Source organism: Pteropus medius, unplaced genomic scaffold, assembly GCF_902729225.1.
Source record: "Pteropus medius unplaced genomic scaffold, Ma_sr-lr_union100, whole genome shotgun sequence".
In the NCBI taxonomy this organism is placed as follows: Eukaryota; Metazoa; Chordata; class Mammalia; order Chiroptera; family Pteropodidae; genus Pteropus; species Pteropus medius.
In genome coordinates this window covers 31,813,572-31,828,063 of record NW_024354875.1, presented here as the reverse complement: position 1 = coordinate 31,828,063, position 14,492 = coordinate 31,813,572, and the positions used below count along the sequence as shown (strand labels likewise).

General features: G+C 33.6%; 1 protein-coding gene across 2 annotated transcripts in view; it reads left to right on the top strand.

Annotated features, from left to right (window-relative positions):
* Positions 1–14,492, top strand: part of METTL8 (methyltransferase 8, tRNA N3-cytidine) — a 61,749-nt gene that overhangs the window by 33,935 nt on the left and 13,322 nt on the right. For both annotated transcript variants that reach the window (XM_039855946.1, XM_039855948.1), the window contains 2 exons: positions 4,956–5,047; positions 13,357–13,727. In XM_039855946.1, coding sequence (XP_039711880.1) covers positions 4,956–5,047; positions 13,357–13,727 — 463 coding nt within the window. The remainder of the gene's footprint in view (positions 1–4,955; positions 5,048–13,356; positions 13,728–14,492) is intronic.

The following is a 14,492-nucleotide window of genomic DNA, read 5'->3' as shown; positions in this document are numbered from 1 at the left end:
TTCAGTCTTTCTCCTCTATTTTTGAGTGGGTCTTCAATTTATGTGTTTCTTAGTCTAATTTGTATTATCCCATAGGTTACCAAGACATATACATTTTTTTTTCTTTTTTTTTTTCCTGTGTTTCTTACTTTGGACAATTTCTACACCTTTAAGTTTTTAAGTTTATGGCCCCTTTCTTTTTTGTGGTGTCTGTTAGCTGTCAATCCTACCCAATTAATTTTTTAATTCGGATATTATATAAGGGTTGGTTCTTGAATATCCTTCTAATAGTTTCCATTTCTTTACTGAGGTGTCCCTATCTAGTCATTCTGTCCGTCTCTTTCTTTAAATACACATGCTAATAGTTTTGATTGTATGGTAGGCATTATGGATGATATCCTATATAGAATCTAGATTATGTTGTCATCATTAAGGCGCTGAGTTTTTTTCTGGCAAGTGGTTAAATTATTGCCAAATCTTCTTGGTCAGATCATATTTAATTTTAGGTGTTGTTAGGGTGAGACCGTTTTGGTACTCACCCATGGCATTTCTGGGGTCTTAACTGTATACCTGAGATATTCCGAGAGGTCCCTCCATTGTCTTAGTCAGAACTTTAATATCTGCAAGCACTCACTGCCTATGTCCAATCAGTTCTCTTTTTTCCACCATCACCCCCAGAATCCTCTCCACTAGGCTATCCTATGGGTGAACAGCCAACACTAGCTAAAAACCCTGCGAGAACTCTCTTACAGACTTCAGGGGCCTTCCCTTCAGTTTGTCTCCCTCTTCTTCAACATTTTGCTGACACTCAGTGAGACAGCCACTCTCTGTCTGGACTCCACTTCTGCACCAGTCTAGAACATGTCCCCAGACAGAAAGCCAGGGTAAATGTGGGGACTGACCTTTTGTATTTCTCTTAAGGATCACAGTCCTACACTGTCTGAAATGTAGTCCAGTGACTAAAAACAGTTGTTTTATATATTTATCCATTCTTATCATTGTTTATGGCAGGAGGGTAAGTCCATTATTAAGTACTCTGTTAGGGACAAAATCACAAGTCTTATACAGAAGTTTTAAATCACATTTATGAAGATTTTTTAGCTATATAGAAAAAAGTGTGTGTGTGTGTGTGTGTGTGTGTGTGTGTGTACACAAATATAGGAAGAGAACTTGTAAAATTAACTGTTAATTTATTAGGATATTTAAATGACAGGTAAAACTTTTTCTCTTAAAAATTTTCTGTTATTAAAACTAATAAATATGACTTATGAAACTAAGGGTTATTGATATAGTTTTAAGCTGAAACTAGTAAACTCCATTTCTTCTTTTTACATAAGAATATTTTATTTTTTATTGGCTAGTCACCTAACATAACATAATAAATATGTTAAAGTTGTCCTTATGAAAGAAAACCAATAAAACACACTGAAGCCATAAAAAAAAGTCTTTAAATTTTGTTATATAATGAGACTTGCATGCACTGTAAATGACAAAGACAGAAGAACATTCTACACATAGCTTACACTGGGTGCTTTGGTTTATATCTGATTATTAAAATTATAATAAGTAGCACCACATTCAGCAGAATTTTCTATAGGTAGGATCCTCAAAAACATTTGTACTCAAGGTAAACAATTGGCTTGTGTGTGTGTGTTTTAACATGCCAAAGCAAGCCAAATGCACAATTATTTAGACTGTTATAGCCATCAACTTAAAGCTAAAGCAAGGAATCATCATTTCCTTGTACCGTACATATAAAGGAATAGGAAATACACAGATGTATACATACTTATGTATAACCCGAGGTCATAGGACTTATGACTGCCACAAAATTATAAAAAATATTAATTCTACCAGCCATCTTATGGAAATTTCTTACTCAAAAATCCTATCTTTTGTTTTTGAGGTTGCTTTTTCTCAAATTCAAAAAAATATTCAGTAAACTTTGTATTTTCTGTTCGGTTCTCTTTTTTTACTTTATCTTTCTTTTTAAAGAAAATATATCTTCCTTTTTATTAAAAGGATTATGGGGTTTTCCCCCAAGGAGGATGATGTAAAGTTTTAATGACTGTTGTTGTATATCTTAAATATACAATATTGTTTTTATATAAATAGAGTTTTTAAAAACTTATCTCTAGTTGAAGCAACTTTATAATATTAAGTAAATTTTAAGACAGTTATCTCTTAATTCCATTATTCTAACATAATTGTTTTTATTTCACGCAGTACATATATAACTTTATTTAGCTGTGATTATAATACATATGTAATTTTGGAATCTGCTGTTTTAACCTGTGTTATATCATAAACACTTTTCCACATTGTTACATAACCTTCATATTTATCATTTTAAATGTCTACATAGTATTTCTTTGAGTTACCATAATTTTTTCATTACCCTATCACTGAGGTTGTTTCTAATTTTTTTACTGTTATATTTGGCATTCAAGTAAATATTATTGTACAGATACATCTCTGTACCAGACTTCTCTCTTCTTTTGAATTACTTTGTTACAGTATATCCCCAGAAGTATAATTCATATGTCAAATAGTATGAGCCACTTTTTTTCCTTGGGTGGTAGTAGTAGTTGTTGTTAATTACCTGATTATTTTCAGTTTGTTTGTTAGTTATTTGTTTCTATTCTTAAGTTCTATTGTAATTATATTTATTAGTTAGTTATAAACTTGAATGATTCTTATTGCTGCTGAGTTTTGGTATACGTGAATCAGACTTTTCTAATATAAAGAACTGCCATAAAGCAGCAGGTCTGGAGGAAGTCTCATAAATACAGTAGGAACATTTTATAGGTTTCTGTGGGGATTCTGTAACTGTACAGTGGAAAATCTGTTCTGCAGTGGCTTAGGGTATAATATTACCCTCACTTAGCAGTTAAGAAAATGAAACAACATAAAGAACAGTGTAAGGAAGTTAGAGCAATTGAAGAAATAACTAAATCTGTTAAATACTCAGGAAGAAGCAAGTTGAACTAACAGTTTAAAGCAAATGCTTGAAGCTAAAGACCACATATACTCTCATTGTCTCAGAGCTTGATTCTTTACAGGGAGATGGATTGCTCTATTTTCTTTCTTCTATGTTGTAGAAATTTATATATGAGAAGCTTTAATAATACAATTCTCTCAATAAACGATTTGTTGTCTTTAATAACATTCTCTCTCTCACTCTCTCTCTCTCTCTCTGTATGTATATATACTTAATATATAAAGTATAGTTGCCAGCTCCAAGTTATATATGTGATTACTCACATATATTAAAATAAGCCAAAACAAAAATCTATTTGAATCTTATTAAAGCAAGGGACAAACCTTCTTAATGATTATTTGGGTTATAAATGATTAGGATTATTTGAAATAATTGTGGTTAAATTTTCATGTGTGAAATTCGATTTTTACATTATTACTTGCTCTCCCGGTGACTTCAGTATACCAGTTTTAATCCTTCTTAAAAGAAAGCAGTTTCTCACCTTTCAGTGGTATATTTATAGCCAGATCACTGGAAAACACCCTCTCACATATGACTGCATAAACATGACTTAAAATAGTACCAAGCTTATCATCATTCCACCAAAATCAACTCCTTATTCTGTCCTTGTTACCCCCAGTTTTCTTGGTACTCAGTTTTAAGTCCTTGAAATCATTCTTGATTCTTCCTCTACTCCCTACATCTAGTTAATCTCCAAGACATAACAGTTTTTAATCACAGTGTCTCTCTTTCCACTCTTCCTTTCTGTTTTCCATTGTTACCACCTTAGTCCTGGGACTCATTAATCCTAGATTACTGCAATAGTCTTCTGATTGCTCTCCTTTCCTCCAGTCCCTTTGCTTCACTGTGTCTTGCACACTATTAAACTGTTCACATTTGAGATCCTCTGAAATCTGACCATTAACCAGCTCCTAATTTCATTTGCAATTATCCAAGAGAATCAATCAAAATGGATTTTTTATGTTTCCTGTATAAACTGTCCATAGTCCCAGCTTCATATATGTCTCAGTTAATGTTTTATCAGTCACCATAATGATATACCTCAAGAATTTTATAGTTTACCCCTTTCTCCTCAGTTAGATAGCTATGAATGTCATATGATATTGTTAGTGGTTTTTCTTACAATGATCAATAAGCTATATGGAACTTGAATTATGGGAAATGTGATTTAATTATTGTTTAGAAAAATGGTTTATTCAGGAAATTATATCATTCATTTTAGTTTTACCTACTGCAAAAAGAGAAATGCAAACTTTGGGAAAACAAAACCAAGAAAATCACCTTTTTTTTTTTACATAAAGATGCTGCTTCTATTCCAAGAAAGACATTTTTGTGGCAGAAATAATATCTTTTCATATAGGGAAATTAAATTCTGAAACTAAAAAATACTTAATGAAAGTGCCAGATCTTAGAAAGGTGACCCTTTTATATGCTATATCAAGTAGTCTATCATTTAAATGTAAATGAACCCATTTATAGAAATTAAGGCAGCTAGTAAGAAACGTCTAAAGTTACTTTAAAAACAGGATAAGTATAAAATATTTTAAATCATGTCTCTTTGACAGCAAAGTATTAAAATATAAGTATTGTAAAAGCAGCATTCAAAAACTATTAGAGAATGCCCTGTTCATAAATTAACAAAAAGGCAAATGAATTTAGCCTTAGAGTAAACTACAGTAAACCATACCAGCACCAAATAATCTTGCACCATCTCCTGGGACATATTTTCAGCAATCATTTCCAAAGGCGGCTGGAGCTTGCAGCTCAACCACATTTAACCAAAAGAATCGTAGGAGTTCCAGGGTTGTACTAGCACTATTAGAAGGAACATCTGACACAAAATATATTCATTTGACATGGATTCGTTTGTATCATGTCTTTGACTAATCTAGAATGAAAGATGCATCCCCTGCCGCCCTTTTTCTGCCTTCTTCAGTTATAAAGCATGTTTTACAGACATTTTATATTTTGATAGGGATCACATGCAATGGTCAAAAGAAGAAGAAGCAGCAGCCAGGAAAAAAGTAGAGGAAAACTCAGCTGTGCGAATCCTTCTGGAAGAGCAAGGTAGGCAATTAAATGTCATAGCTCTTGGAGCCTGGCTTTTTTTCTGTTTTACCTTCCACTGATTCAGTTCACACTTTAGTGTCTTTTCTTCCTAATTGTGTCATTGCTTTGGAGAGTCCTTAGCTTCTACCTTTGCCAAACCACTTGTTCCATTTGAGAGAATTCCCAGTTTTTCCAGTAGACTGGGATCAAAGTTAATGAAATAAATTATGTATTCACCTTGTATTTGCTCTTTTGGTAGTGATATTGTTGCTTTTTCTGAGAGAGACACACACATGAGTGGCATTTCAAACAAGATAGGAAAATACAACTTTAACTTTTTTCCTTTGCTGTGTGTATCTCACTTGTTGGGAATGCTCAGCAAATTCAAAAAGTTGAGCAGAGAAAGTAAAGTCATATCAAAATGTTGCTGGGCTTCTAGGATAAACACAAAGTTTCAATAAGGATGTGAGGTACTTTTCTTGGCGGCATTGATATTTAGAGTTTAATTTAGGTAAGGACTTGCCAGCCTTCAAAATGGCTTCTAAAAAATGGAACTAAGCTTCTATAACAAAAACAGAAAATGTGTGGGTGAAGATGTAGAGAAATGGGAATCCTTATGCATTGTTGGTAGAAATGTAGAACGGTGCAACTTCTATGGAAAACAGTATGGAAACTTTTTAAAACAATAAAAATTAAACTGCCATCATATGATCTAACTACCTCACCTGGACATATAGCAAAAAAAGGAAAATCGAAAACAGGGTCTTGAAGTGATATTTGTACACCCATATTCATAGCAACACTATTCATAACAGGCAAAAGGTAGAAGCACCCCAAATGTACACCAACAAATAAATGGATAAACAAAATGTGGTATATACATACAATGAGATATTATTCAGCCTTAAAAAGAAAGGAAACCCTGTCACATGCTATAACCTAGATGAAACTTGAGGGCATTTTGTTAAATGAAACAAAACAGTCACAAAAAGGCAAATACTATATGTCTCCACTTACATGAGGTATCTAAAATAGTCAAATTTTAGAAACAGAAGGTAGAATGGCAGTGACCAGGGCCTAGAGGGACGGGAAACACAGAGTTGGTAAATGGGTACAGAGTTTCAGATTTGCAAGACGAAAAAGTTGTAGAGATGTTTTACAACGATGCAGATATACTTAACACTGCTGGATTGTATACTTAAAAATGGTTATGATGGTAAATTTTATGTTATATGTTTTTTACCACAATTTTTTTAAAAAGCACACACAAAATAATTTCTCCTATGTCCTTACTACCTTACTGGGAACCCACAAATACTTTGCTGAACATCTACACTCTAGATAGGATTTTCTACCTTATTTTTCTTAAAATCATTTCTTCTTTAAAACAGCTTGGTTCTTTTTTATTTAAAAAAATAGTTTATTGAATACACACAGAAATTTACACAATTCATAAATAAATACTCACATACATTTTCCCAAATCCCACATCAAGAGACAGAATATTACTAGTAACCCAAAAACTTCTTCATGTTCCATCTCAATTACAATACTTCCCATAACCCCTCAGACCCACGATGAGCAATCACTATTCTGGCTTCTAATACCATAGATTAGTTTTGCCAGAAGAACTTGGTTCTGGTCATGATCATTCTAAGTCATTCTTATAGCAATATCAGTGTACCCATTAGATAGAGCAAGTGTTAGCAATCTGTGGCTGTGGCCCAAATCTAGCCCACTGCCTGTCTTTATAAATAAAGTTTTATTGGAACACGGGCCTACTCATTTGTTTACATATTGTCTATGGCTGCTTTGTGAACTACGTACGGTCTCTGTTGCTACCATTCAACTCCGTAATGAGTTGAATGGTAGCAACAGAGACCGTACGTAGTTCACAAAGACAACTGTCTGGCCTTTTACAGAAAAAGTTTATCAGTCCTTGAAATAGAATTTTCTGGACAGATTGATCAGCTGTCCTGAAACATCCCAGGGAAAGATGTTTGCATTCCTCTGTGCTAACCAAGCATAGTGCAAATCACTAACCCCAGTAGTAGTTAACTATTGCTCTAGTGACTTTAGTCTACAATTGAGGCTAAAGTATGAAGCAAAAATAGCTGTGGAACTGAACTAATAAGACAGCCCTCATTAGTTGCTCTTAACCAGGGAAGGGAACAGAGCTACCCTATCCGATCCTCTGGCATCATTTGCTCTTCCTGAGAGCTTGTTCTCTTCCTCATCCTAATCTTGAATGTGGACAAGAAAGAAGAGCACCTGGTCCACAGTGGAACCATTCTATTTTTATGAGCTCCAGCCATGCAGTCCAGAGTGGAATATGGCCAGTGAGTGTTGGGTTTGGATTTGAGGGTGCATACCAGTGGCAGTTCTGCTTACAAATCAGCCAGCATTGCATTCCTTTGCAGGAACTCTGTCACACTGTTTCTGAGGAAGTATAATTTTGCTTCTTTGCCAGCAGCTGCACAGACATATTTTCCACATTACTCAAGCTTCTGCTAGTGGCCACCTGGATGTGACAGAGACAGTCAAGCCTAAACTGAATTAAAAGTTATCAGTCATCTTAATTCGTTTCCAGGAAGTTAAAAATTATCCACGGTATTTTTCCTGATAATATGAAAAACCAAAGATTTTTTTTCACATTCTTTTGAATATTTCTGTTTGAACATAAATAGATGAGCAGTGCTGATGATGTTCCCTTAAAGTGCTCTGTATGTGGCTGTCTATTTTGGCCTATTTATGTTAACAATGAATTTGAGTGAAGCTAATGAGAAGGTTATTTTAGGGCCTTGGAAACCGCAGTAGAGGAAAATGACAGTTCCCACAGAACCATAGTGTGACTGAAATAGAAAGGTGGTGACTGGGCTCTCTCTATAGAAGCAGGAAAAGCAGGCTATAGAGAACTGATGATACTGCTTTGAAGCATTTGGTTTGCTTATTAGCATGTCCAGTCTCTTTTGAGCAAGTTTTCTGGCTGCCGTGGAGACATGGAACAAAAGATTCCATTTTAAAACTACTCAAAGTGATCAAGATTTCTGCTGGGTCCCATCTGTGTCCCCCTTGCAACACTACTCAGTGCAGTGGACTTCATACATGTCAGGGGACAAGGAGAGGAACACACAGTGAGGGTGACCATTTTATCACACTTAAGCAAGTTTGCACAGAGCAGCAACTGAGGCTGCTATGAGGGTGGCAAAGAAAGAAAACTTTTGATTTCAGGAACTATGTTGAGTGATAGGGCATTACAATGAGAGTATATGCCTACCCAGCCATCCAGTCCAGTCTCTGCCAAGGATCATAGAGCTGCTAGTCTGCAGAAGCCCTGGCAGAGGCTTCTAATTTCATATTTAATGCCTCTGATGAATATGGGTCAAGGTGAATAGATCCATTTAAAAGCTCTACTCCCAAACTTTGTGAAAATCCAAAGGAAGCTCTGACCCAGTTCTTCTCCCAGTGCTTCTGTTAACCACCATTTCTTCTTACCTAGGTGAGTCCTAAGTCTTTAAGAGCCAGCTTTCTCCCATCACAAAGTATTCTTTTTGCAGCTTATTATAGAGCAGGAGCACTGTTTATTGATCTTATCTCACTTATTTTAATGCCACTGAGAGGAAATACTGGTTGTTCTCCCATGCTAGCCAACTCTCTAGTACATTTCTTTTGGTCTCCCTGTGTGTCAGTCTGTCCTGTCACTCCATATCCTATTCTCACCTATTGTCTCAGTTGTTAGTGAGGACTGAAGTCAGGAAACACCATCACAATTCTGAAAATAAGAATTTATCCATTACAAATAACAGTCTTTTGCTGTGGAATGGTTGACATTTCATTTCTGTGATCAAAATGTATAGTATCCAGGCTCTCATTGGCAATGTTTCTTTCAATTAGAGGTCCAGATTAATGATTTTTAATTCCACATATCCTTGGTGATTTCTTTTAAATTTTATTTTTAGTTCATATTTCTTTAAAAGCAGGTTAATTCCAAGAAATGAGAAAGCTACATTTGGCAGTTTTTGCGTTAACATGATTATATTTTATAATTTTCTAACATAATCTCCAGTGTGTTATATCTCAGCTGGTTGTTTAGAAAATGTAATGGGCTTTTAAAACTTAATAACAAAAGCAGCTGCTGTTTTTACTTTTAAATATCCTTGTAAATAACTGCCTACCTAGGATGAGTTATCTATGCCAAGCAAAATCGTGAAAGAACCCCACTATACCTTAACCACTTGAGGGTATCCTATGTGAAAAAAAAATAGAGTAGCCAAAATTTTTGTGTGCTGATGAATTTAGGGTACTTGTTTGTATATCAGCTTTATTTGTTTAAAATTTCATGCAGTACTCTTAGAAATGTACTTTTCATTTCATACTTTAAGAGTTTGCATTTATTAGACAATGAACTTTATAGTGACATGTGGAAATTTTCAACTTTGAGAGCTCAGGTATTTGCGTAATTGATATGCAAAAATAACTTTAAATTACTTTTGGTTACACTGCAACTTAGAATAAATTTTCATAATTCATATTAATCATATCATATATGTCAGATACATAAATGGTTTAATTCATTTTCTTAGTTGTGATATTCAGTGTGATTCAGGTTGAATTTTGAATATTTAAATATGGTTAGTATGTCATATTTCTTCTTCCCCTCAGCAATACTGAATTTAATAAGTGAATAATTGAGAAGTTGCTTCATCTGGCTGTGGTTAAACAGATCATTACATCCCTTTTACTGTCATTGGCACAGGGCAATTAACTCTGAATTGGCAGCCGAGGAAAGTGAAAGGAAAAATGCTTCTGCAAGAAAAATTGATCATTAATATACCTGTTTAGAAGGTTATCTGGACACGATGAAGACAGGGCAGATTTCTCCACACTATATATATATTTTACCATTATTGACCTGAACTTGAGATGATTCAAAAGTAGGTTGAAACTAAATGTTTCACTCATGGTCAGGAAAGTAGCTCTTCCAAATCCCCTGTTATCACAGATACTCTTGCAGTTCAGGAAATTAAATCATATACTGAAGGTGTTTACATTGTCTCATAACCATAACTATGAGTTTGAGTATCAATCTGCAGGATCTCAGAAGCTGTCACACATTACTGGTAACTATGGAGTTGCCAGCATTGATTGGAGATACTGCTGAAAACACAACTTTAAAAAGCATAAAAAAAAAAAGGTCCAGTCCATTAGCCTTTCCCGTAGCCCATCCTGGGTGCTGTTTCTATTTTGTTTCTGTCTCACTAGCCCATGTATTCTCACAGAGCATTTTATGTTGCCATTGCTCATCGTAATTTCAGCTTATAACCTTGTAGAATTTATATAATTCAAATGGAGTTTAATTAATTCTGTATTTCTGACCTGTTCCTATGAAGGTTCACTCTAATCAGCATTATTTTTACAATTTAGTTGTACTGATTATAAGTCATGCTGAGGTTTTACTTTCATCTTGTTGTTTTATAATGAGAGGAAAAGTACAGAATCAGAAAAACAGATTATTTTCAGAGACATTTTGGAGGGAGTTGGTATTGATTTTGTGTTTGGGAAACAATGTAGTGTAATGGTTAAAAACATGAGCTTTAAAGTTTAATAGACTTGGTCCAGGTAGTAGCTCTTCTGGGTGACCTTAGGAAAAAATTTTATTCCCTCTGACCTTGAGTTTCTTTGTAAATTTCAATAATAATATAAGAGGTATTACTTGGATTAAATAGGAAAAAAAAATCCATTTAAGGCATTTGACATAGTGCCTGGCACATAATAAACATTCATTAAGTGTTATTATTATTTTTAATGCTGTGTTATTGGTATAATACTTTATATAATTGGGGTTTTTTTCTTAATTTTGGAGAAATATATGAAAAAGTCTTGGAAGTATATATATTAGCAGACCTTGACTATCATCTTTTAATAACAATCAGATCCTTTTTAAAGACTACATAGGCTAGGCTTGAATTTAGGTCCTTGATATATTTGATATCTTAACCAAATTCCAATCATCTCACTGCAGATTAATCTTCTTTATAAACTGTAGAAATTAAAATAATGCAGGCTCATATGACAACAGTCTAATTCAGTATTTCGTAGTTTGTAGAACTGTTAATGTTTAATGTTCTCCATAAAGTCATGGGTTTAATAGGAAAGTACGTAGACTTTTTAGAGTTTGAACAGAGGGATGGTCTAATTCAATCCCTCATCAAATTAGGAAACTATGTAGGCAAGTTGAATGAAGAATCAACTAAGTTTCTCTGTCTTTGTGTAAAATATAGATAAAACTTTGCAAAAGAAAGAACTACATGATAATCAAGTTGTTACCATCACTCCAAATTTTTATCTGATTGTTATAACTGAATGTAAAATAAATTTTAGAATTATAATCAGTGTATAGACCATTTTGAATAAATGTTTTCTCTTAAAACATTATTGTTTAAATTTTAACTTCTATGCAGAGTTACTCTGTTTTGACCTATATGGTTTGCTTGGTCATTCCGATGTTTTGAGATATTTGAGTTATTTCCCACTTTTTCCTATTATGAATAGTACTGCTCTGAATATCTTTTCTTTCATGTTACTCCCCTGCTGTCTACCATTCTTCCCCCAATTAATTCCTAGGGGAATATTTCCACAAATTAATCAAAGTATAGTATTATATTCTATTTACCGATAGGTAAAAAGTAGATTGGTATTAGAAACTCAGATACTAGAGATTAGACTAAATATAGACCTTCTTAGGTAGTTACTTTTTATTAAGCAGAAAAATCTTTTACCAGCATAGAGAGTTTTTAAGATAAAAGAAAGAAGAGAAGGTATAAGAAGACCATGAGGAAATTTGACAGTTTCCTAATTCCTTCTGAATCTGATTTTAAGAATGTTGTTTTGTTTTCTTATACAGGATATCAGGCACACTCCAATTTTTAACAGTAGAAATAGAAATATTTTAAAGATAAATATCCAACATTTTTAGATTAACCATAAATAGGCTTCTTTCCATTAGTGCAGATGTGAGCATGTTTTAGACTTCGACATCACGTAATTCTTTTGTTCAGAGATCTACTTTCAGTTCTCAGACCTTAAATACATATGGGAGTTTCTGTCTTTATAGTGGTCCTGCTGCCAGATACAATTCAGCCTTGATGGGAAGGAAGTCTTGTGGCCAGATGGGTGGAGATCCATGGTACAGAGGCATAAAGATAAAAATGGAAAGAAAAGAAAAACTATAAGGGCTTTAGGACAGGGCTCTGTAACACAGACAAACCTGACTATAAGCACTGCTTGTTCTGAGGGGAGGGGCTTCTTTAAAATTATGAAAGAAATGAGTTTATTTTTATTTTTAGTTTAATTTATTTTTAGTATAGATAGTAATTTCACACAGATCAAAATTCAAATGAAAATTGTTTCCCAAACCCTGGTGCCCAGCCTCTAAGCTCCCCTCTAAGCAGCTAGTATTACTAATTATGCGATTATCCTTCTAAGACTCTTCTGTACATGTAAAAGTAAATATGTGTATATACATACATGTATGTTTCACCTAACATTAAATCTTAGGGCCCTGGGACCCAGGGAAATCTAAGGGTTGACATCACAAAATGCATGTCTCCTTTAAAAGAGCTTCAGAAACTCTCATGTTAGGCAGTGCCAACAAGAAGAGATTGCTCTGAAGGTGAGGGAAGAATTAAGTTATGGGATGCCCCCTAGACTCCAGGAGTCAAGATATGTGGCCTGGTTCTGCTGTGATGGGGCTCTGGGACTTGGAACAATTGAGTTCATCTCTTCTGTGCTGTCTTTCTTCTAATGCAAAACAAGTGGATTGGAGTAGAGTATTTAAATGGACCATTCTGGCTCTAAGATTATATCATTTATAATTCCACAATTTCCTGTCTGATTACCAATTTGCACAGACATCGTATTGAAACTACATTTACACAGACAAAAAATGCGGTATCTTTTTTCTGAGATAATAAAGAGCTTTACAAGTTATTGATAAAAAATGATTATTACAATTCTAAGAATGGACTGTAGAAAGTAGTTTGCAATGATTATACTCCTTACAAAAACTTATCAGCCAAACAATTAAGATAGAAGCAGCTGGACTAAATAACCCACGCGTTTATACATTTTGAGAGCATTAATAGTTTTAGCCTTAAAGAGGTTAAAAAAAAATCAGATAAATAGGAGTTAAGTTTTTTAATAGTAAATATACTTGTTATAAGTGATAAATAATGTATATTTAACATTTAACTTATATATAGTTATTAAAATGATAAATAATAGTGAATATAATTCATAGTAAAATAAACCTTTTTTTTCTCTTTTAGTTAAGTATGAGAGTGAAGCTAGGAAATATTGGGACACATTTTATAAGATTCATAAGAATAAATTTTTCAAGGATCGTAATTGGCTGTTGAGAGAATTTCCTGAAATTCTTCCAGTTGATCAAAAAAACGAAGAGAAGGCAACAGAATTATCATGGGATCATGCGAAAACTAACCCTGCAAATTGTTTTTCAAGAATGCACTGCCATGCTATGCCTGAAGAAAAAAGTCATTGTAAGAAAAGTTCTGGCTTGTCAGATAGTCAAAGCAAAGCAGGATCCAATTTTTCCAACCTAGACTCTGAAAAACACAGAAAAGGACCTCTGAAGACTGAGCTATTTCCTGGTAGCAACGCCACTTTTAGAATCCTAGAGGTACTGTACTGCAGGGGCAAAGATGGGAGGTGACTAATTATTTTAAAATGTGTATTCCATGTTACTTTATTAATGAGACACATTTTTTAGGGGGGAAATGATCAAATCTAATTAAATAACTGTTAGGTATACTTCTATGCATAAAAAAATGTTAGGGGCTCATATCTTTAATCAGTCAGGTTTTAATTTTTTTTTAATTTGTCTTTTAATTTTTTACTTGAAAGCAGTTTTAAATACCAATAAACTTTTTGCCTTAATTTCTTTCTCTTTCTGTTATTACCCTATTTTAGTTGAAATAGAAATAACTGAGATATATAATTTCCTATAATCCGGTATGGATCTTGACTTTCTATTTTTAAAAATATTTTTTCCTTCTGATTATAAAGGTATAATATATTAATAGAATTTGCTAAAGAGTACATAAGAGAAATAAAATTATAATCTCACAAACAATGAATTTAACCACTGATAACTTTTTACTGACTTTTTCTCCTTTTGTTTAGACCGTTTTATATTATCGAGTTATACTGTACCTGTATTTGGGGGGTTTGCTTTGTTTCTGTTTAACATTAAATCATAACTTGTTTTCCCTGTTTTTAAAAATTCTCTATAAACATTTTTATGGCTGTGAAATATTTTACTATGTAGAATACTGTAATTCTACTTATCTATTTTCACACCATTGAGCATTTAATTGTTTTCAGGTTTCTACAGCAAACATCTTTGTGTATATAGACTTTTCCACACTTTCCTTAATTATCTTAG